Source organism: Budorcas taxicolor, chromosome 1 (assembly GCF_023091745.1).
Source record: "Budorcas taxicolor isolate Tak-1 chromosome 1, Takin1.1, whole genome shotgun sequence".
NCBI classification, from domain to species: Eukaryota; Metazoa; Chordata; class Mammalia; order Artiodactyla; family Bovidae; genus Budorcas; species Budorcas taxicolor.
Window position 1 is genome coordinate 212,418,794 of NC_068910.1, and position 24,219 is coordinate 212,443,012.

General features: G+C 50.6%; 1 protein-coding gene across 1 annotated transcript in view; it reads left to right on the forward strand.

Moving 5' to 3' along the window:
• Positions 1-24,219, forward strand: part of DOP1B (DOP1 leucine zipper like protein B) — a 130,012-nt gene that overhangs the window by 22,442 nt on the left and 83,351 nt on the right. Inside the window, exons 3-7 of the mRNA XM_052636456.1 lie at positions 11,768-11,949; positions 12,505-12,675; positions 19,450-19,639; positions 22,055-22,153; positions 22,480-22,603. Coding sequence (XP_052492416.1) covers positions 11,768-11,949; positions 12,505-12,675; positions 19,450-19,639; positions 22,055-22,153; positions 22,480-22,603 — 766 coding nt within the window. The remainder of the gene's footprint in view (positions 1-11,767; positions 11,950-12,504; positions 12,676-19,449; positions 19,640-22,054; positions 22,154-22,479; positions 22,604-24,219) is intronic.

Consider the following 24,219-nt stretch of genomic DNA (forward strand, 5'->3'; position numbering starts at 1 on the left):
TTCATCACTGGCCGCCCCCCCACACACAATGTGGTGATTGCCTTTAACACCAGTGGGTGAGAAGTGTATATGCTTCTCAGTCACTATTTTTCAAACCTAGAATCCTCCAAAATCCTCCACTCCCTTTACTGATAAAGACACCGAATGAGGCTCAGGCTGTTCTGCACATGGTGTTTCAGCCCCACCGGCCCATCCAAGTCCACGGAGTGGGGTGGGTGGGGTGGTTGGCACGTGGACATGAGGGAGGGCCCAGGACCTGTCTTGCAGTCAGCAAAGAATCAAGTCTGGAAACCTGGAAAGCGCTGGAAAGCATCACAGTAGCCCCTGAAGTTTATAAACTGGGGGGAGGGACAGGGAAAGGAGGTGTAGTGATGAGCGCAGTGGCTCTTATAGCCCGTACGTCGTAAATTCAGAGGAGAGGAAGCAAAGAGCCGTGTGTGAGCCCACGTGTCGTAGCCTGCCCCTCCGTGAGGCAGCCAAGCGTTCATTGGGATGTTTCAAGAAGAGTTTTCTGGCCTAGTGGCGGACTCCCGAGTCCCATCAGCCGGGAGCCTGGGGTGGCCCCCAGTGCCGTGTCCCGTGTGTGCACACGCGTGAGATCCTGATGCTCTCGGGGGCGGGAGTGGACTCAACGCCCTGGAGGCCTCAGCTCCCTTTGGAGTCTGGTCCGCGGGACCAGCATGAGGGCAGGTGATGGCGCGTTTCCTGTTAATAACGTGAGATGACGGGCGGCAGCCTGGGACAGGCTGGATGGCTGGTGAGGGCCTGAGAGCTCCCGCCTGGTGCCTCCATCAGAGCCTGGGTTCCCCGTTGCGTTGGCCCTGCCCTTGGCTTCCTGGTCTTTCCTGAGCCTGAGGCATGCCTGGTCCTCCCTCCACGGCCGAGCCCGCTGCACAAGCTGATAGAAACGAGTTTCTGAGACTCGCCGAGTGGAGCCCAGGCCCAGGGCTTAATCCGGCAGTTCTTGGCACACACGGTTGGACCGTGCCCCTCTCTGGGCACCATAAGGTCTCCAGGCATGGAGATGCTCAGCCTTCAGTCCGTTCTTCCTGTGGCACCAGCGTGCTATTTGTTCAGAAAGTACCAATGAATGCAAGCTCCAGCAATAAGGTAAACCAGATGCAAACGAAATAAACTTTAAGACAATTTTAAAAGAGGAAAAAAAAAGTGTCCTGTTGGGTCTCTAACGGATGCAGGCGGCTGAGTGAACTTCCGCATCCCAGGCTCTGCGGGCAGCTTTATTGCTTGGAACATGCGGTACGGATGAGAACTGACTCCGTAAGGGTGCAGCTCTGCAGGCTTGCTCTCAGCGTTGGTCAGAAAGCAGTACAGCAACACGCGAGTCAAGGACCTTTGTCAGCAGGAGGCTTGTCCTGTATGGAGGAGTTGGACCCGTGTCACTCCCCCGCTGCCCGTGAAAACCGAAGCTGGCCTCGCTGGCTACCTGGGATCCTGGCCCCCTGCCCCAGCTCGGAAGCCGTGGGGACATCCCGGTTTCCCCACCTGTCTCCTGCCCCCTCCCAAGCTGGTGCGGTGGCCAGGTCGCTGCCATGTGAGGGCAGGCTGGATGCTCTCCACCGAGGCCTGCTTTAACACGAGAAGTCCTGGCTGTTTGTCCGTACTCAGTGGCTGTCCTGTTTTCATTCCATCTGGAGGGCACCGTTGCTGTCCCCTGGCAAGTGTTTAGTGAGTGTTCAAGCTTGTGCCACCTAGCCAGTCTGACTCACCGTGCAGCTTCATTTTTGTGCCGTGAAACAAACATCCTTATAATGATGATGGACTTCCAGAAGGGAGACATGTAGGGCCTCACCATCTGCTTGACAAGAGCCGGGGTTTTAAATTGGCTTCCTCAGCATCCCTTTATAGACGAGCGTCAGGTGTTCTGAGGTCAGCACTAACACTGGGAGGGCAGGTCTGGGCTGTCTCCTTTGGGAACTTCTATTTATTTTTATTTTCAGATTAATTCATATTAGATTATGGAGAAGGAAGTGGCAACTCACTCCAGTGTTCTTGCCTGGAGAGAGTCCCATGGACGGAGGAGCCTGGTGGGCTGCCGTCCATGGGGTCACAAAGAGTCGGACACGACTAAGTGACTAACACACACGTATTAGAGGATAGTTGCTTTTCAACATTGTGTTAGTATCCACTGCAAAGTGAGTCAGTTACACACATACGTGGATCCACTCTGTTTTAGATTCTTTTCCCATATAGCTCATTACAGTATTGAGCAGAATTCCCCGTGCTATACAGTAGGTCCTTGTTAGTTACCTGTTTTATATATAGCAATGTGGACATGTTTTCTTCTAGAAATTTTTAAAAGAAACATTTAAAATTTTTATTTTAAAGGCTAGAGCATTTTAAAAATGTAATTTAACTCTCCCCTCACCCATGATATTAAATTACTCTAACATTTTTAAAAATTGTGATTAAAATGCACATAACATAAAATTTATCATCTTAACCATTTCCAAGTATATTGAGTTACTTTTCGAGTCCACAACTTGCCTTTTTGGAATTTTTAATCATGTTTCTTACATAGAGCTGTTTTAATCATGCTGGGAGTCCTGGAGAATATCAGAGTGTCAGACTGGATAATGTCAGAGTGAAACAAAAGAGAAATATAGACATTGCCTTGGGTGGAGTGAAGTGAGACACTTCCTGGTCTCTATTAATGGAGCTCAGATGTGGTTCAGACCTTTTCTTTACAACTTACGTTTTGTATTTTATTATTTTGTTCTAAGATCAGTCTGCTGAGCCTATGAATACAATGAGGTTAAAACTGTTGTAATTATATCTTAATTATAGCTCAAGGAATACTGTAAAAAAATGCAGTGCTTGGGTGAAACAAATAAGGAAGTTTAATTTCCTGTCTAATCATATTTTTCCTTTTTGGTTAGCATGTTAAAAAGTAATTTTGAAAACATGGCCATGTTTTCCTTCTCAATTCATCTGTTTGCCTGAGATATTTATTCTACAGCTGTAGAAGAGCATTTCACTCTAAGTATACATTGTTTATTCAGTGTTCGTGTGTGTGTGTGTGTGTGTGTGTGTGTATTAAGCTTATTGGCCAATCACTTGGGTTTCTGTTTTCCTAAAGAACACAACCCAAACAATGAAGCTTCCCTGGAAATATTCCCTGAGCTTAGCTCACTGGAGAAGTGTCTTGCCAAAGTGAAATGCCTGGATGGAGGCTGGAAAGAGGAAGGCAGAGTCAGGGTGGACCTCCCTGACCTGAACCGGGTTCAGTCTTGGCAGCTCTTAAACAGCTCGAGGGGCAGGAGGAGGGAATCCGGTGTTTTCAAGCTCTAGCCGATGGGACTCGGTTGTGGGGTGAGGGGGAGCTATTTTGCTAATTAAAGGGTAAGAAACTCTCACTCTCGAGAGGCTGGACTAAGTCCCTGGGTCCCTTCAGGACTGTTAAAAAAGAGGCCCTTTGCTCTCTGGTCAGGAAAGAGTGTTCAGTTTAATCCAAGGCGTGGACGTCACTCAGGAGTTCATGGTCCTTGCAGCTCAAGACTGGTCTGGCGAGAGCAGCTGGGTGAACACAGCGTTCATTTCTTTCGTGGTTTTTGGTGGTGAAATACACATAGGGTAGAATTCACCGTTTTAGCTCTTTCTGAGCGTGCAGTCCAGTGACATGCTGTGTCCTTCGCTGCTGTGCAGCCGTCACCACCACTCATCCCAGAGCTTTGCCTCTTCCTGACTGGAAACGCCCTGTCCATTAAACCCACCTCCACTCCCCCGTCTCCCCAGCCCCTGCTCAACACCAGTTGCTTTCTGTGTCTATCACTTGACTACACTAGAAACCTCATGTAAGTGGGATCATGTAATACTTTGTCTTTTTGTGTCTGGCTTATTTCATGCCGTGCCTTCAAGGTTCATCCATGCTGTAGCACATGCAGGATTTCCTTCTTTTTAAGGCTGAGTAATATTCCATTGTACATACAAACCACCTTTGTTCATCCATTCATCCATTGATGGGCTCTTGGGTGGTTTCCACCTTTGGGCTGTTGTGAATTGTAATGCAGTGAACGTGGTGTGCACATAACTGTCTGAGTCCCTGCTTTCAGGTCTTCTGGGTGTGTGCCCAAAAATGGAGTTGCTGGATCAAATGGAATTAATAATTTGGTAAATAAATCAAGTGTTTAATACTGTGAGGAGCACAGCAGCTGACCCATCTTACATTCCCAGAAGCAGTGCCCAGCACTCAGTTTTGAAACCTCCTAGGATAGAGTTGCTCCGAGGACAAGGTCTCCTTCTTGAAAAGCAGCAGAAGCTGAGGGCATCAGGAGCCCACCAGGTTCCTTCCAGAGGCGCTGCAGCAGAATGCCTCCCCCGTCCCGACTTCCCACTGAGAAGTATCTTAGTGGGCTGGCCATGCTGGCCAGACGCTTAGCTCATGCCCCAGGGTGACAGCGCTGGTGCCGGAGTTAACAGCCCACAAGCAGAGATGCACCTGGATCGAGGGTGTCTGGGTGAAGACAGCCGCCAGGGCTGAATGAGCACTCGGTGCTTGGAATACGTAACAGCCAGAGTGAGGGATACATCTTTAGATAACTCCTGTCCTAAGTTTGCCTTAAAAACATGGAGCCGATTCTCTCCACGCTTTAGTCCTCAGTGAGACAGCGGGACAGTCTCATGAAAGTAGACTATATATACGTATTTTTTAATATATTAGGTATGTATGTATTCGGCTGTACCAGGTCTTAGTGGTGTCACGTGGGATCTTCTGTCTTCATTGCAGCATCCAGGATTTTTAGTTGCAACATCTGGGATCGAGCTCCCTATCCAAGGATTGAACCTAGGCCCCCTGCATTGGGAATGCAGAGTCTTAGCCACTGGTGTGTGTGTGTGTGTTTAGTCATGTCCGACTCTGTGACTCCATGGACCATAGCCCGCCAGGCTCCTCTGTCCATGGAATTCTCCAGGCAAGAATACTGGAGTGGATAGCCATTCCCGTCTCTAGGGGATCTTCCCTACCCAGGGGTCGAACCTGGGTTTCCTGCTTTGCAGGCAGACTCTTTACCACTGAGCCACCTGGGAAGGTGATTTTTCCAGTAGTCATGTACGGATGTGGGAATTGAACCATAAAGAGCGCTGAGTGCTGAAGAATTGATGCTTTCAAACTGGGGTGATGGAGAAGTCTCTTAAGAGTCCCTTGGACAGCAAATCAAATCAGTCAATCCTAAAGGAAATCAACACTGAATATTCATTGGAAGGACTGATGTTGAAGCTCTAATACTTTGGCCACTTGATGGGAATAGCTGACTCATTGAAAAAGACCCTTATGCTGGGAAACATTGAGGGAAGGAGGAGAAGGGGGCGACAGAGGATGAGATGGTTGGATGGTGTCATCGACTCAATAGGCAGGAGTTTGAGCAAATTCCGGGAGATAGCGAAGAACAGGAAAGCCTGGTTTGCTGCAGTCCATGGGTTCACAAAGAGTCAGACACGCCTGAGTAACTGAACAACAATTCCTCAAACGTTCTTCTTAAGACATCTAACCAGTGTCCTTGTTTGCTTTTGTGACAATAAAGGACATTATTTGTAAGTGATTGGATTTCAGTCAATTCTTTTAAAACGCAGTGCATTTTGTCTCCATCTTTAAATCTCATACTAGCTGACTGTGGCTCAGATCATGAACTCCTTATTGCCAAATTCAGACTTAAATTGAAGAAAGTAGGGAAAACCACTAGACCATTCAGGTATGACCTAAATCAATTCCCTTACGACAATACAGTGGAAGTGAAAAATAGATTCAAGGGATTAGATCTAATATACAGAGTGCCTGAAGAACTATGGACAGAGGTTGGTGACATTGTACGGGAGGCAGTGATCAAAACCACCCCAAGAAAAAGAAATGCAAAAGGCAAAATGGTTGTCTAAGGAGGTCTTACAAATAGGTGAGAAAAGAAGTGAAAGGCAAAGGAGAATACCAAAGATATACCCATTTGAATGCAGAGTTCCAAAGAATAGCAAGGAGGGATAAGAAAGCCTTCCTCAGTGATCAATGCAAAGAAATAGAGGAGAACAATAGAATGGGAAAGACTAGAGATCTCTTCAAGAAAATTAGAGATACCAAGGGAACATTTCATGCAAAGATGGGCACAATAAAGGACAGAAATGGTATGGACCTAACAGAAACAGAAGACATTAAGAAGAGGTGGCAAGAATACACAGAAGAACTGTACAAAAAAGCTCTTCACAACCCAGATAACCATGATGGTGTGATCACTCACCTAGAGCCAGACATCCTGGAATGTGAAGTCAAGCGGGCCTTAGGAAGCATCACTGTGAACAAAGCTAGTGGAGGTGACGGAGAAAGCAACGGCAACCCACTCCAGTACTCTTGCCTGGAAAATCCCATGGATGGAGGAGCCTGGTAGGCTGCAGTCCATGGGGTTGCAAAGTCGGACACAACTGAGTGACTTCACTTCACTTTTCACTTTCATGCACTGGAGAAGGAAATGGCAACCCACTCCAGTGTTCTTGCCTGGAGAATCCCAGGGACGGGGGACCCTCGTGGGCTGCCATCTATGGGGTCGCACAGAGTTGGACACGACTGAAGTGACTTAGCAGCAGTAGCAGTGGAGGTGATGGAATTCCAGTTGAGCTGTTTCAAATCCTAAAAGATGATGCTGTGAAAGTGCTGCACTCAATATGCCAGCAAATTTGGAAAACTCAGCAGTGGCCACAGGACTGGAAAAGGTCAGTTTTCACTCCAATCGCAAAGAAAGGCAATGCCAAAGAATGCTCAAACTACTGCACAGTTGCACTCATCTCACCTGCTGGCAAAATAATTCTCAAAATTTTCCAAGCCAGGCCTCAACAGTATGTGAACTGTCAACTTCCCGGTGTTCAAGCTGGCTTTAGAAAAGGCAGAGGAACCAGAGATCAAATTGCCAACATCCATTGGATCACTGAAAAAGCAAGAGAGCTCTTTATAAGCAGGAGAGCTTTCAATACTAGATCACCTGACCTGCATCCTGAGAAATCTGTATGCAGGTCAAAAAGCACCAGTTAGAACTGGACATGGAACAACAGACTGGTTCCAGATTGGGAAAGGATACATCAAGGCTGTATATTGTCACCCTGCTTATTTAACTTGTATGCAGAGTACATCATGAGAAATGCTGGACTGGATGAAGCACAAGCTGGAATCAGGATTGTCTGGAGAAATATCAATAACCTCAGATATGCAGATGACACCACCCTTATGGCAGAAAGTGAAGAACTAAAAAGCCTCTTGATGAAAGTGAAAGAGGAGAGTGAAAAAGCTGGCTTAAAACTCAACATTCAGAAAACTCTTATCATGGCGTCTGGTCCCATCACTTCATGGCAAATAGATGGGGAAACAGTGGCTGACTTTATTTTTGGAGCTCCAAAATCACTGCAGATGGTGACTGCAACCATGAGCTTAAAAGATGCTTGCTCTTTGGAAGAAAAGTCATGACCAACCTAGACAGCTTATTAAAAAGCAGGGATATTACTTTGCCAACAAAGGTCTATCTAGTCAAAACTATGGTTTTTCCAGTAGTCATGTATGGATGTGAGAGTTGGACTATAAAGAAAGCTGAGCGCCAAAGAATTGATGCTTTTCAACTATGGTGTTGGAGAAGACTCTTGAGAGTCCCTTGGACTGCAAGGAGATCCAACCAGTCAATCCTAAAGGAAATCAGTCCTGAATATTCATTGGAAGGACTGATGCTGAAGCTGAAACTGTAATACTGATGCGAAGAGCTGACTCTTTTGAAAAGACCCTGATGCTGGGAAAGATTGAAGGCGGGAGAAGAGGACTCCAGAGGATAAGATGGTTGGATGGCATCACCGACTCAATGGACGTGAGTGTGAGTAAACTCCAGGAGTTGGTGATGGACCAGGAGGCCTGGTGTGCTGCAATCCATGGGGTCGCAAAGAGTCGGATACAACTGAACTCAACTGTCATAATAAGAGGAGATGCTTGTTAATTGCTTACTCATGGTAGACCCTGTGTATGATATGTCCTGATGCTCGCAACTTTGTGAGGCCCCTTTTTTTCCTGTGAAATTGCAGCCCAGAAAAGTTAAGGGGTTCACCTAACAGAGGATGGAACTGGAATTCCAGACTCTGACCCTGACGCTTGCGTACTTAAACCAGGCATCACAATAACCCCTGTATCATTGTTTGTGTAACCTGAGTTTTGAAGCACTTATTAAATGCCAGCCTCTGTGAGAAGTGTCTTAACAAAATCACTATGACCGAGGCACTATTTTAGCCCTATTATTCGTGATGAGAGTAGTACATAGGGCAATCTGTATCATAGCCACTCCAAGGAGCAAGCTTACAAATACTGTCTGGCCAAGTCCTGACTGTGGGCTTGATGAACCCAGTTCATGATCTCTGGGTGTCTCTGCTCTGCTCCTGAACCTGTGTGCTTTCATCTAACTTGCCAATCTGCTGGATGGGTGAGAAGAAAAGCACTTCACAGAAGTTTTGATTTGTATTCTTTTTAATCAGCAAGGATGCGCACCTTCTCATTTTTCTAAGTACTGTCTGATTCTGTCCTTTGTTCTCTGTTGTTCAGTTGCTCATTTGTTTCCGAGTCTTTGCAACCCCGTGGATTGCAGCACGCCAGGCTTCGCTGTCTCTCACCGTCTCCCAGAGTTTGCTCAGACTCATATCTGTTGAGGTGATGATGCCATCCAGCCATCTCATCCTCTGTTGTCCCCTTTGTTCTTCAAATCAGACAGCTTCCTTCATCTTCGCGTACCTGTCACTCAGAGCCCCTGACTCCCTGACTGGGGTGTGATGTGTTTGCTTGGATTCGTGTGGGCAGAGTACAGTGAACAATCCATCCCACGTGTTCTGGTAGGGTCGCAGTTCTCAGTTATGTTTCTTTAACAAAATTAAATGGAGTAACAATTTTAAAAGCAATAGCAACCAGCCTTGTTCATTTGGAATGAATGGCTGTGCTTCCTTGTAATTCCATTTACCTGGGAAGATTTGTATCAGTCAGGAGAGGGGAGGTTATGCCATGGTAACGAACAATTCCCCAAAACAAACAGCTCGGTGGCTTTCACAGCATGGTTGAGCTCTGCCTCTGTGGGTCAGCGGGTGGTTCCTGCTGTCTGTAATTTCTCAGGGGCCCAGTCTGGGAGGGGCTGCAGTCCATGGCAGGGTCTCCACGATCTTAGAAGCAGGGAAAGAAAACCCACTGGGCCTTGAAGTTGGCTTCTAAAGCCTGTACCAGGAGTGACACATGATGCTACTCAGCCCACTGCCAGGGTAGGTCATGATGCCCACACCAGTGTTCAGAGGGTGGAGAAATGAGATCCTGCTGAAGTATAGCCCCAGGGTGCGGCGGTGGGTGGACAAACGCTTGCGGGTCCCAGGGGAGCCCCTTGGGAGGAGCAGCCCATCTTCTGCACCTCGAGTAGCAGAAGTCCTGAGACTGTGCTGAGCAGAAGTGAGATAGTGACTTACACAGCAGGAGCTCTGCCTGACGGATGCAACAGGTGAGGCCAGAGCTAGTTCTCCTCCTCTGAGATCGGGGAGAAAGCCCAGGACCCAAGTATCGAGAGGCCAGCCAGTGAGTGGGTCACAGACATGGTTTCCTAAAAGCCTTGTCGTCAGGATTGGCCAGCTCACACCTGTTGAACCTGGGTGGTGCTTTCCGATTCCACCTGCTTTTCTGTGTGTTCGAAAGTCATCAGATGAGCTCTTTCCTGTGTGTTTCCCACGGTTGTTTTCTCTCTGCTTTGATACCTCAGTTCTCACCTGCTGTCACAGCACGTTTTGCCAGGTCACTGCCTCAATTTTTTTTTTTTTTTTTGGACACGAGCACATTAAAAGACACTGGTTGGGTTTCCCTTTCTTTTAAGTCATCCAACTCTTACAAATAATATTTTAAGGTATTTCTTGATGATCTTGAGGTGGTGTTTTTTTCCCTTTAGAGATAGTTTTACTGATTTTGAGAGTTCAGTTTACTCTGTGCTTCTGGTGGAAAATGTCATTTTCCTTCTTTTCCCTTGACCTCCTGCATAGCCTCAGTGTGTGTTTTAGAGGTGAGATCATTTTCCTCGCTTCTAGAAAGTAAGCTGTCACGGGCCTGAGACCACACAGCTCTGACACACGTCGGGTGATGTTCCTGTGAGCTGTCTGCCTTGGGAGAGGTCACTCTGCAGAGAGAGGTTTTGAGAACAGCAGAGGAAGAAGGCAGATCCGGCCCCATATGGCTCACACAGCTCAGCCCGGGAGAGGATGGTGCTTAGCTCCACGCTGCCAGTCAGTGACACGTGGAACCCAACAGAGCACAGCTCCACGGGCACCCTGTCCTGGGGACACTCCTACCTGAGTAGGTGCTGAGCTGAGTCCAGTGAGGAGAACATTCAGGCAGACCTGGTTGGGGGGCAGCAGGGGCCAGGCAGGGACCTGCGGTGGACCTGTGTTGTTAGAAAGTTTGAAGCTGAAGCATTGAGAGGTGGGTCCAGCAAATCAGGTGGGAGTCCGCTGTTGAGGCCTTCTTGAGCGGCTTTGTGAGAAGCGTGGACTTCACCCTGTCAGCTTTCAGTAAATATTTGTGTGAGTCATGTGGATTGTTCCACGGGAAGGGCAGACATTGGGTGTATAAGACTGAGTCACGAGGACCCACCCAGCGCTCTCACAGTGGCCATTCGATGCCGTGAAGAACAGCATGGACCTGCCACCAGGAAGGAGGTGCCCACCGTATTTCTCAGGCACGGTGAGCGCCCAGGAATGCCCTAGCACAGACCAGGCCTACAGTCCTGGCTTCCCAGGTGGCACTAGTGGTAAAGAACCTGCCTGCCAGTGCAGGAGCCTCAAGAGACAGGAATTCGAGCCCTGGGTGGGGAAGATCCCCTGGAGGAAGGCGTGGCATCCCACTCAGTATTCTTGCCTGGAGAATCCCATGGACAGAGGAACCTTGTGGGCTACCATCTATGGAGCCGGAAAGAGCTGGACACTGAGCGATTTAGCACGCACACAGGCCCGTGTCCTGCTGGAGGAGGCCCTCTTGGGGTGGGGAGGGGAACTGTCATTCCACACCAGCAGGGATCTGACTTCCTCTTGTGGAACTTCCTGGCAAAGATGTCAGGAATCCTGGCCTAGAAGCACAGGGCTCCCCATCTCTGCTGGGTGCCGCCCCCCGCCCCCCGACTCCACGAACTGCACTCAGAACACGCAGCCATGAAGCACAGCTGGGAGGTTGATGGGAAACGCAGGCCTTCTGCGGCTCACACACAAAGCTCTTCTCGGGGACGGGGAGGTCTGTGTTCTGTTCCGTCACAGGTGTAGACTGGAGGCTTCCCCAGACAGAAGCACTCGGCTTCACAGGAAGCTGGCCTGTTGGAGACAGAGGCCCTTTGAAGGGAACACATGTACGGTGTGCTCAGTGTCCGACTCTTTGTGACCCCATGGACTGAAGCCCACCAGGCTCCTCTGTCCATGGGATTTTCTAGGCAAGAACGCTGGAGTGGGTTGTGATTTCTTTATCTGCTGAAGGGACGCAGGATCACCCTCATTCTCAAAACCACACCCTGCCTCGCCTCCAGCGATGCTGGGGGCTCCCCCAGCCCCGTCTCCCTGACACTGGCTCGCGGCCCTGGACCTTGAGCCCTCCCTAGCCGTCCCTGTGTCTTCCTGTCCGCTCACATCCTGCCTCTTACACCCATGCCACAGCCTGCTGGGGTCTTCCCGGCCTCGAGGGATGCGTGCCACACAGTCCGCGTCATTGCCTTCTTCCTCACATGCATCTCCTCTTGTGTTCCAGGCTCTGCAGAGTAACCTGAGGTACTCCCTGTTGCCCAGACGACTTGTCATCAGCAAGAGATTAGCGCAGTGCCTGCATCCCGCCTTGCCCAGTGGCGTGCACTTAAAAGCCCTAGAAACCTATGAGATCATCTTTAAGATCGTGGGGACCAAATGGCTGGCCAAGGATTTGTTCCTGTACAGGTAATGCTAGCTTCACCCACTACTTCCCTCTTCTAGTCCTTAAGGAATCCACGTTTCAGTTCACCAGAGCAGAGAAGTATACTGCTGCTGCTGCTAAGTCGCGTCAGTCGTGTCTGACTCTGTGCAACCCCATGGACAGAAGCCTACCAGGCTCCCCTGTCGGCGGGATTCTCCAGGCAAGAATACTGGAGTGGGTTGTCATTTCCTCCTCCAAGAAAAGGACGAACAAAGTGAAATACAGAGGGATGCGTCAGTTCACCATGAAGCCATCCATCAGGAGGTTCCCCCAGGGCCCGCCCTCTGGAGTCGGTCCTCCCTGACTTTTCCCCTTGAGCTGAAACGCACTTCGTGCACACTGCCTGTGGCCTGCCCCCTGCCCGCACTGGGTGGTGACTCTCCTGTGACAGCTGGGCCCCTCCATCACCAGCATAGACGGCTGGCTGGCTGGCTGGCTGGCCGGCAGCTCTCAAAACCCCCTGTGGCTGGCCGATCCCTTGGAGCTTCTGAGCAGGCCTCTCATTTTCCCTCCTCTCCCTTTTTTCTCTGTCCCCAAAGCTGCGGGCTGTTCCCGCTTCTGGCGCATGCAGCCATGTCGGTGAGACCCGTGCTGCTCGGCCTGTACGAGAAGTATTTCCTCCCGCTGCAGAAACTGCTGCTCCCAAGCCTCCAGGCCTTTGTCGTCGGCCTGCTGCCGGGCCTGGAGGAGGGCTCGGAGATCTATGACAGGTGGGTGTCGGCCAGAGCCCAGGGCCGCCCGCCCCCGGGTCGGGGGGTGCCTGCTTGTGTTTTATTCTGCTACTTTTTGAGAAACGCGGGGAGACGTGCGGAGAAGACCTCGGAAGCAGGGTAGGTGCAGAAGTCAGGCTAGCGTTCACCTTTCTGTGGTGTCTCTGCCTGACGAAGTACCGCATGCCCCTTTGAATTTTACCACGTTTCCAGGTGAGGGTGGGGAGATGAGAAAGTTCCCCAGAGTCTCTCGGTTTGTGGGCGGCGGGGGATGGGGTTCTGCCTCTTACGTGTCAGGTTCTGAGGGTCTCCCTCCTTCTCTATACTCATGAACGTGAAAGCGTTCGTTGCTCAGTCACGTGCGACTCTTCAGGAACTTACGGACTGGAGCCTGGCCGGCTCCTCTGTCCATGGGAATTCTCTAGGCCAAGAATACTGGAGGGGTTTGCCATGCCCTCCTCCAGGGGATCTTCCAGACCCAGGGGATCTTCCAGACCCAGGGATCGAACCCAAGTCTCCAGCATTGCAGGCAGATTCTTTACTCTCTGAGCCACCAGGGAAACCCATTGTTTACTAGGCTGCTTCCAAATAAAAGAGCAAGCCTGGGTTTCATTGATGGGTAGGGCTCGGCTTGATGAGTTTCAAGCACCTTGGAGAAATTTGGCAAGCTCACAGGCACAGAAGTTCATGCAATGGTGTTCATTTGTTTTTATTTATTTTAATTGGAAGCTATTTACAATATTGTGGTGGTTTTGGTCACTGCTTAGGATGGTAAAGAATCCGCCAGTAATGTGGGAGACCTGGGTTTGATCCCTGGATTAGGAAGATCCCCTGGAGAAGGGAATGGCTACCCACTCCAGTATTCTGGTCTAGAGAATTCCATGGACTGTATAATCCATGGGGTCGCAAAGAGTCAAACACGACTGAGTGGAATGGGAGAGAGGATATATCCATTCGGACCATGGCATATACACAGAGAATCGTTTCTGGAGAATCATAGTATGAAAACTCAACTTCCAGGGTGTGAACTGTTCTGAGTGATGCCACAGTGATGAGCCTCTGTTCACAGGACCCGTTTCCAGAGCCCATGTGCAGCTGGCCAGCAGGTCTAGAAACCTGCACACTTGCACAAGTTCCCACGTGGTCACCCAACGCCTTGCTCGAATCTTCCCCACACCAGAGACCCCAGCCGTGCCACCTGTGCCTTATGGCACCAGCTGTGGCAGGGGGTGTCAGGGGGCATGGAGTGGAAGCACGGAATCCATCCAGGGCCCACTCGGAGTGCACCCTCAAGGAAACCAAATAATCAGAATGTTTGCAGGATGGTGGCTGGTGACCCAGGGTGCGTTAAAGTCACGTGCATCCATCCTGGCGTTTGATGTCCATTTGGGCTGTTTGAGGCTTCCACTCAGAGCGGGTGGTGGCCCTCTACCTCCCCATGGGGAATCCACCTCAGTGACATGCTAAGTCACTAGCATCCAGTTCCCTCGGAGGCAGGGTCTGTCTCGTTGCTATTTGAAACCTAGCACCATGCCCTGAGAAGCCAGGTGGGCCTGTGGGTTCAGAAAGAGTCAGGGTCACACGGAGTTAAGAAGCCAACCTTTACCTGACTCTGGTCTTGACTCCTAGCCCCAGGCTCTTTCTAGAAGTTCTTCTGGTCCATTCATGTTTTCCTAATAGATGTTTACTGTAAATGCTTCCCCCGTGCCCCCATCATCTAAAGATGAGCACTTCAGCTCCCACAGTCTAAGGCAATCTTTTTTTTAACTTGTAAGAATGAATCACACCAGAAACCTGTCAGTAGTCAGGGTGTTGTCATATATTCTTCCGGCTGATCAATAAATGTTCATTTGAACAGTTGCTCCAGCCAATGAACATGAGTGTTTTCTCCTAATACTATGATTTCTCAACGTTCAACTGCGAGCTGAGTAAAGCTCCGTGAGTCACGGGATACCCGCGGCTGTGACACAAAGCCCGATCCGATATCTTCGGCGCTCAAGGGTACGAGCGACCGGCCTTCCGAGGTGAAGGCCGGGGCAGGGTCTCTAAGCGCAGGCATGTGGCCACCGCAATCAGGTGACTGTGTGTATCCAGATCAGTTTGAGAAGGTTCCTTGCTAACCTGCCCAAGAATTGAGTCAGACTCCCCCCCAACCCCCGACTCCCAGCAGATACTCTGCAGAGGGTCTGGGGGTGGGGCGGTCACGATGTCCGAGCCGGTGGAAACAGCTGAGGGGTGAGTGAGTGAGTGCATTGGGGCTGCTGAGTCATGGGTTTCGTGGAGGCGGGGACAGTTCCTGGTCTCTGCTTGTCAGTGAACCATAAGGCAATGGAGATTTTGGCCAGCGTTCGGTCTTGTTATTCACCCTGCCTTTCTAATAACGCTTTGATGTCCACAAACCACTCCTGCCCAGGATCCCTCTTGTAAAGTGCACAGGAAGTGCCCACGTGGCTTGCTGTGAGTTGCTGTACGAGGAAGACAGGATTCGTGGTTGGGGGTGGATACTAAACCCCTGCTCCGAGGAGATGGAAGAGAAGTGGGAAGTTTTCAATGGTTGGAAAGCAGGTGGAAAACAGGCAAAACCTGGGTCCCCAGACATGACCCTTGAACTCAGTGGTTCTCAGCCTAGGGTGGCTCTGGCCCCCTGGGGGACCCTTGGCAATACCTGAGTACATTTTTTGGGTGTTACACTGGGGTGGGGCGGGTGCTACTGGCATCTAGTGGGTAGAGGTGAGGGGTGTGCCTGAACATCCCAGGATGCACACGATTGCCCCCACTGCAAAGGAGGGCCCAGCCCCAGGGGTCCACGTGGTACAGGGTGAGAAACCCTGATTTAAATGAGAGTGGGCGAATCTTCATTGGCCCCTCTTCTGGCCAAGGCCAGCACCATGCTGATAAAGCCCTGCTGGTCCTAGAGTTTTCTCCCCCTTGATCATTCGCTAAGTCGCGTCCAACTTTTTGCAACTCCAACCCCACGAACTGCAGCTCACCAGGCCTTCCTGTCCCTCACTATCTCCCAGAGTTGGCCCAAGTTTACATCCGTTGAATCGGTGATGCCATCCAATCATCTCATCCTCTGCTGCCCTCTTCTCTTCGCCCTTCAGTCTTTCCCAGCATCAGGGTCTTTTCCAGTGAGCCAGCTGTTCGCATCAGGTGGCCAAAGTGTTGCAGCTTCAACGTCAGCATCAGTCCTTCCACTGAGTATTCAGGGTTGATTTTCCCCTTCTCTCGTGTTTACTTGATGTGATGTTGCAGGGCGCTGTTGTTATTGCCCTGCTGGTTCAGATGGTCACAGCCCCAGGCTGTTTGGTCTCATGACAGTTCAGCTTCCACGAGGGTCCATTCAGCAACTGACCACGTGGCCAGAGTCAGGAAGTGCCCGGGGCCCACGGCACACAGCCCACCTTCCTCACTGGCTGTCAGCTGGGTAGAAGAGTGTGTGGCAATTTCGTAGGAATGAGCTTGCGTTCACGGAGGACAGGAAGCAGCAGCTAAGGTGACTGAGAAAGGGGTTAGGGGATGGTGTGTGTGTTTGGTTTTATTAACTGTCGATTTTAAGTACAGAAGATTTCCATTCTGGATGCTAAACCGTGCACACTTATTTTGGAACTTCACAGTTAAGGTGATAAGTGAATAATTCTTTAGTGGACAGTTAATTAGCCTTCCCCCCCCCCCCCCCCCCCGAAAGCTCAGTTGGTAAGGAATCCACCTGTAATGCAGGAGTCTCCGGTTCGATTTGTGGGTTGGGAAGATCTGCTGGAGAAGGGATAGGCTGCCCACTCCAGTATGCTTGGGCTTCCTCTGTGGCTCAGCTGGTAAAGAATCTGCCTGCAATGTGGGAGACCTGGGTTTGATCCCTGGGTCGGGAAGATCCCCCAGAGAAGGAAAAGGCTACCCAGTCCAGTATTCTGGCCTGGAGAATTCCATGGACTATACAGTCCATGGGGTCACAAAGAGTCGGACACGACTGAGTGACTTTGACTTCAGCTTTTAACCCCAGTTATCTTGCTCTTTACTTTGCTCTCCGTAGAAGTTTTGTTTAGTTGCTCAGTCACGTCTAATACTTTTATGACCCCATGGACTGTAGCCCTCTAGCCTCCTGTCCATGGGGTTCTCCAGGCAAGAATACTGGAGTGGGTTGTCATTCCCTTCTCCAGGGGATCTTCCTGACCCAGGGATCAAATCTGCCTCTCCTGCATTGGCAGGCAGATTCTTTACCACTAGCACCACCTAGGAAACCCCCCTCCACGGCATAGTCCTTTCATAATTGCTTATTTTTCTAACCTGTAACATTATTTCAATTTTTAATATCCGTTCATTTTTAAGGTAAAATTTTTATTTTTATATTAAACTGCTGCTTTAATGTGAAAGTTATTCAGTCTTATCTGACTCTTTGTGAGCCCATAGACTGTACAGTCCATGGGATTCTCCAGGACAGAATACTGCAGTGGGTAGCCTTTCCCTTCTCTGAGGGATCTTCCCAACCCAGGGATTGAACCCAGGTCTCCCACATTGCAGGTGGGTTCTTTACCAGCTGAGCCACAAGGGAAGCCCGTTTAATAAAGAAAACTGGGCAGTGTTCTCTGAATGTTGAAGAAGGGATAGCGTAAGTGGCATTCCCCAGGCTCTCAGACGGTGGAACCCCCTCTACCGTGGCCACTGTTCCCTGAAACGTGCTTTGGGGATATGCTTTTATAAGCAAGGGGCAGGAGACAGCAGTGTCCATGCTGTAGTGTTTGTGATGGGTTTTAGCTTGGTGTTGATGTTGTGTGATAGGGACCCTGGAGAGACGAGCTCTCCAGGGGCTTCCTGGATTAATCTGCTGCTGTGGGAATCTCTTCCTAGCTCAGGACCATCCTGTGCATCCACTGTGTCCACAGGGACCCATCTGCCCAGCTTACCGCAACTGCAGCTGCTGAATGGTGCTTCTACCCCAAACTAGCGCTTTCGGTGGTTTTCAGAGCTCGGCAGAGAGAAGCTGTTTTTGTTGGCTCAGCCCTGACAGAAGGCTGATCAATACCTTTAGCCACTAAACCATTCTGTGTCCTTCTAAGCATTTGGCTGTTACTGATGCTTCTTTATTTTTTTTTTTCCTCTGCGTCATTCGCTACGGGTATTTTATGAGTCGAAAAGGTTCATGCTAGGGTTAAGGAAAACAGAATTAATTTTTGATGTTGAAAGGTAGTAGACTTTTTTTGTACGAAATGTTTAAATATATACTGAGCAAGCTGAACTTGGGCAAACTCCGGGAGATGGTGAGGGACAGGGAGGCCTGGTGTGCTGCAGTCAGTGGGGTCACAAAGAGTCGGACGTGACTTAGCGGCTGAACAACCAGAGCAAGCTGCACGCAGCATGGGTCACAGTGAAGTGGAGAGAGTGGCATTCATCTGACAGTCTTCTGGAGGGCCAGCTGCGTGTCATACGCCCATCTGGGCACTGGGGAGGGTCAGCTAGGAGAACAGACCGTGATGAGTGTATATTCAAGAGACGCTCGCGTAGTTTCACCCCTTTTCTCCGCCACGGCTGAGAGATGACATGCACAGGGCTTTCATTTGTCCCAGGCTCCACTGCCAAGAAGTAGACACAGGATTGCTGATTCCAGAACGCCACTGCTTTATTCTGGGCTTGTCGTCCTGTCTTTTTCCCACCCCACCCACTGCCGTGGTCGATGCAAATAGGAAGCATATGAAAGATGGACTCATTTTAGATTTCAAGTCAGGCCCCCTCCTTAAGTGAAATCCCTTCGTGGGAGCTGCCCCTACTGTAATAAGTGCCATCACTGGGCCCACAAGCTGTGTTTTCACAGTTGGCGGGAAAGGGCCCCGCTAGACGCAGATGCTCCCCAAGCGGAGAGGGGCCTGCCTCGGTCCATGTCGGTGGAAAAACAAGCTCACACCCCCCAATGCTGCTGCTGTCCGAGGAGGTCCATCCAAGTGCTGATGCGATGTCACGGCATCCCAGGTAAAGATGAGACCTGGATCCAGGCAGGTGGTCCACAGGAGTGCTTCCTGCTGTGGCAGTCGAGGTGTGGAGGTGCTGGGGGCAGAGTGTCAGGAAACGGCCCCAGACCTTCTAGACTGTGCCATGGGGTGGGAGGCCCAGGCAACACCTGTCCCCAGTATTTCTGAAGCCCAGTGTCAGGTGCTCAGGTCAGGGATGTCTTTATCACTGAGTGAGTGACAGTCCCTAAGTCGTGTCCGACTCTTTGTGACCCCATGGACTGTAGCCCGCCAGGCTCCTGTGTCCATGGGATTCTCCAGGCAGGAATACTGGAGTGGTTTCCCATTTCCTTCTCCAGGGGATCTTCCCCACCCAGGGATTGAACACAAGTCTCCTGCATTGCAGCCGGATTCTTTACCATCTGAGCCACTACGGAAGTCTTTATCATTACTTAGATCTTTAATCAGTCGTATCAGCCTTTTGCTTTTTTCCGCACATTAATGACTCCTCGTGCTTTTATACAGGGAGGCCGATCTGCTCATCTCCTTGGGGCAGTGGGCCCGCCTCCCACAAGCACGGTGACATCTGTGGTGAGGCCAGAGGTGGAGACAGATCTCTGTGCCCCGAGGGGGACACAACCGGTCAGACGCTGCCCCTCGGCCAAGACGCGGCCCGTCTTGGTGACACGTTTGTCCTAGAAAATTCAGTTTTCAGTGACAGCTGGCGGACGGACAGACAGACACCAAAGGGGCAGACGGCGGCGGCTCAGAATGAGGGAGGTGGCGTTTCCCTGGCCTGCGGGGATCGCCCTGACGCTGTGCTCTCCCGTCCTAGGACGGACGCGCTGCTCCTGAAGCTGTCCCTGGTGGTCGGCAGGGAGGTCTTCTACGCTGCCCTCTGGGGGAGTGTCCTGGCCAGCCCGTCCATCCGGCTGCCCGCCTCGCTCTTCGTGGTGGGCCACATCAACCGCGGTGCGCCCGGCCGGGAGCAGAAGTACATGCTGGGGACTGACTACCAGCTCACGGTGGGTGCCCCGGGCCTGGGGGGGGGGGTGGGGCTGGGGTGGAGTGGGGGCGGGTGGGCACAGCAGGATGTGGAGGTGTCTGGAGGGACTGAGCAGGTGAGGAGGCGGCATCGCTGTACAGCCCACATTGGGACGTGGTCGTGGTCTCTGACACCTGCATCACGCATGTGTTCACACGTGCTACTCACACCTGAGCAGGGCCCTTCAGCAATACAGGTGGCTCCTGAGAGCCCTCAGCTGGGGGTTTGCTGTTGAGTCGCAGCCGTGTTTTCAGCCCCCGCCCCCGCTACCTCCGTCACACTGACCACTGACCACCGCCCGCAAATAGGCTCCCACCTCTGGCTCCTTCCGTCCTCCCGCGTGCCCTCCTCTCCCTCTGGCTGCTCACACACCTAGGTTGTCCAGGTTCCTCAGGGGTCTGTCCCCAGGCCTTCTTCCCTGGAGGTGACCTGCCTTCTCATGACCTTGAAAACTGGGAATTTCTCAGATCTGTTGCCTTTTTCTCCCCAAACTTCTCCAGTTCTCCAGGCCAGAATACTGCAGTGGGTAGCCTTTCCCTTCTCCAGGGGATCTCCCAACCAGGGATGGAACCCAGATCTCCCAAATGGCAGGTGGATTCTCTACCAGCTGAGCCACCAGGGAAGCCCAAGAATTGTGGAGTGGGTAGCTGATCCCTTCTCCAGGGATCTTCCCGACCCAGGAATGGAACTGGGGTCGCTTGCCTTGCAGGCAGATTCTTTACCAACTGAGCTATCAGGGAAACACTCCCAAACTTCAGTTCAGTTCAGTTCAGTCGTTCAGTTGTGTCCAACTCTCTGAGACCCCATGGACTGCAGCACATCAGGTTCCCAAGTCCATCACCAACTCCCAGAGCTTGCTCAAACTCATGTCCATCGAGTCAGTGATGCCAGCCAACCATCTAATCCTCTGTCATCCCCTTCTCCTCCGGCCTTCAATCTTTCCCAGCATCAGGGTCTTTTCCAGTGAGTCAGTTTTTCGCATCAGGTGGCCAAAGTATTGGAGTTTCAGCTTCAGCGTCAGTCCTTGCAATGAATATTCAGATCTGATTTCCTTTAGGATGGACTGATTGGATCTCCCTGAAGTTCAAGGGACTCTTAAGAGTCTTCTCTAACACCACAGTTCAAAAGCATCAATTCCACTCTGAGTCAAATCAGTTCTCCCAAACTTAAGGCTTGTTTAATGGCTTGCAGTCTATCGCCACCTAGTGGTGGACCTCGCTTCAAACTGAAAACGTTCAAAGCTGATTTCATCGTTAAGAAAGTGGGTAGCGATTCCTTACCCCGCTGAATCCATTCCTCTTTGCACCGTGGAAGTAATAGATCTCCCAATGGGGCTCTCCAAGGAAAAGAGTGATGAAGGGACGTCGTCCAGTGCTTAGGACAGAGGAGACCCTCACAGACACACTCCCTCCTCTGCCCCGTCAGCACCGCTGTGTCTCTTCCTCTGTTTTCACCTCCCTGCCTCGTCTCCTTCGGTCTTGTTCCTGGACCACCATTTAATTTTCTAACTGATTTCTCCCCATCTCTTCCCTCTCCCATCCAGTGCTTTTTTGGTTGCTGTGAGACTTCACTTGCTGAAGCATAACATTGCTTAGATCTTTTCTGTGCTTGAAAAATTACCTGCTGCCAGCAAATAAAGTCCATCCTCAGGAGTGCCCTGGTGGTCTGCTCCCGGTCACCCATAGGCCTGACTCTTTCCTCCTGGCCATCTACGCTCCCAGAGCTCGCTGCCCCTCCTGGCCTGGCAAGTCTGTGATGCCGTCTTTGCTTGAGCTGGTCCCTCCCTCATCCTGCGCTCACTGCCCGTCTCTTCTCTCCCATCTCAGTGTCTGTCCTGCCTGTCTTTCAAGCTCAGCTTCCCCACAAAGCTTCACTGTTCCCCCCGGATGAAAGATCTTGCCCTCTCCTCTTCCCGGTTTTCGCAGCTTTTTGTTAAAACTCTTCTTATGGCTGGTTTTCTATCGGGCAGCTGTAGCACATCTATCTGTACTCAGAAAGGATCCTCAAAATCCGCATCGAATTGGTTTGGAGTCCATTTGGCTGGATGTCATTGGAGTTTTAGTATAGTCGAAGGTCCCCATTGGAACCTAAAAATGTTTCTTTCTGGGATTGTAGGACCTGAGGTCTTAGAGCCTGGCCATCTGTTCCAAGCCTCTCCACTTCTGAAATCAAACAGTGCCGTCTTTCCCACCACACAGAGCCCCCCCCCCAGCATCTGGAGCTAGAACCAAGTTTCCCATATTTACACCGTGTTGTTCTGTTCCACGTGACGTTAACACAATGGTTTCAAGATGACCAGGGAAAGTTGTTTTCATTTTTACGATTAAAAAGAATAGCTGCAAATGATACTCAATGTCTTGGGCGTGAAATGTTCACGGCGTTTTGTCCCTTGCAGATAAAGTCCTTATGTGCTTCCCTGTTGGATTCAAACGTGCTGGTGCAAAGAAATAACCTGGAGATTGTCCTGTTCTTCTTCCCATTTTATACCTGTCTGGTGAGCAATCTGTGTTCTTCCAGGGGCAGTGCTGGTCTTCTCTGAAGCCGTGGGGTAGGTGGGAGAGACCCGGGCTGTCTTGTCAGGAGGGCAAGGCAGGTGCTCAGTGACCACTGTCCACGTTCAGCTCATTTCTGTGCGGGTGGTGTTTCCATAGCAGAATCGAGTAGCTTCTCCCCTGGGCAGCGTGTGAAGAACCCACCCCTTTTGAGAACCTCTCTTTAAGGTAAAGCTTTGTAGGCTGCTGAAGAGGGTCCGCATTTCAGAAGGCCAGCAGTTTACCGTGTCATCACCTTGTGGTAAAGTTTCCTCTGTCTTCCTCCTAGGATTCCAACGAGAGAGCCATCCCCCTGCTCAGATCCGACATTGTGCGTGTCCTCTCAGCTGCCACTCAGACCCTCCTGAGACGGGATATGTCTCTGAACAGAAGGCTTTATGCGTGGTTACTTGGTACATAGGGGCTAGAGACCCAGAGGGAAGGTGCTGATTTGGGGAATAAGTTCTAATCTTGGTGATGTGTTTCTGAATGTCATCAGTGTAGGAAGACAGCACACAGACCGAACTGTCAACTGGTCAGCAGAGTTCTGCTGTCTAGCCTGCAGCTTTGGTTATTATTTTGCAGTCAGTACATAAAATACAGAGAAGTAACAGGATTTTCTGGAGAAGGAGATGGCAACCCACTGCAGTGTTCTTGCCTGGGAAATCCCATGGACAGAGGAGCCTGGCGGGCTGCAGTCGTCCATGGGGTTGCAAAGAGTCAGACACGACCGAGCAGCTGAGCAATGAGATTTGTAAAATGTTAACTGAATTCCATTTTAAGAAACTTGAAAGACCACAAAATAACGGTGGCTAAGCCTTATTTAGGTAGAAGCCTGCTGCTGTGGAGAAGCTTCATGGGATACGGGTGTGTGTGAGAAAACCCAGAAACGTGGGAATATGGTCAAGGAAGGTTTTGTCTGGATGGGAACATCTGTGGCTTTTGATGCATGTGGAGAGGTATTTGGGGAGGTAAGTCATCAGATGACTTACCATCTGATGGTTCAGATGGTAAAGAATCTTTCTGCAATGCAGATATCCCAGGTTTAATCCCTGGGTCAGGAAGATTCCCCTGGAGAAGGGAATGGCTGCCCACTCCAGTCTTCTTGCCTGGAGAATTCCATGGACAAAGGAGCCAGGAGGGCTACAGTCCATGGGGCCGCAAAGAGTCAGACACGACTGAGCGACTCACACTTTGACTTTGTTTGGGTGACTTTGGGAGCCCACGAGAACCCTCGTCCATGTTTCTGCGCACTTCTCTTCTTGTGGACAGACTGTACACCTGCAGGAAAAGAGCCCTTGACTGTCAGTTGAAAGGCTTCATGGGGACAAGTTCAGGAGATCATAGGGCCTAAAAGGTAGCACTTTGTGAATGTTGCAGATTCCCAAGTTCATGTCCCTAAGAGAAGATGGTGTACAGAGTGATTGTGAAAGGACTCCAGAGCTGCTCTTTTAAGGGTTTATTTTTCTAGAGCAGTTTCAGGCATAGCACAACTAAGAGGACGGTATGGAGAGTTCCCATCTAGCCCTCCTCCCTGAAATGCACACAGGCCTCCCCCTAACTAGCATCCCCCAGTGGAGCGGCACGTTTATCACAGTCGAGGGACCTACACCGATACATCATCATCACCACAGGCACCCGCTACCCCGTTTATTCCCACTCAGTACTGTGCATTCTGTGGCTTTAGACAAAGGTCTATAATAATACATGTCTCCCATTAGAGTGTCACCCGGAGGATTTTCACTGGCCTGAAAATCCTCTGCTGCTCAGCTTTTTTTCTTTTTAACTCTCGTGGTGCCCAGTCACTCAATCGTGTCCGACTCTTTGCAACCCCATGGACTGTAGCCCGCCAGCCTCCTCTGTCTATGGGATTCTCCAGGCAAGAATACTGGGGTGGGTTGCCGTGTCCTTCTCCAGGGGATCTTCCTGACCTAGGAATCAAACTCACATCTCCTACTTGGCAGGTGGATTCTTTACCACTATGCCACCTGGCATATCAATGTCAGAAAGTCCTCTTAACCCTTTCTTC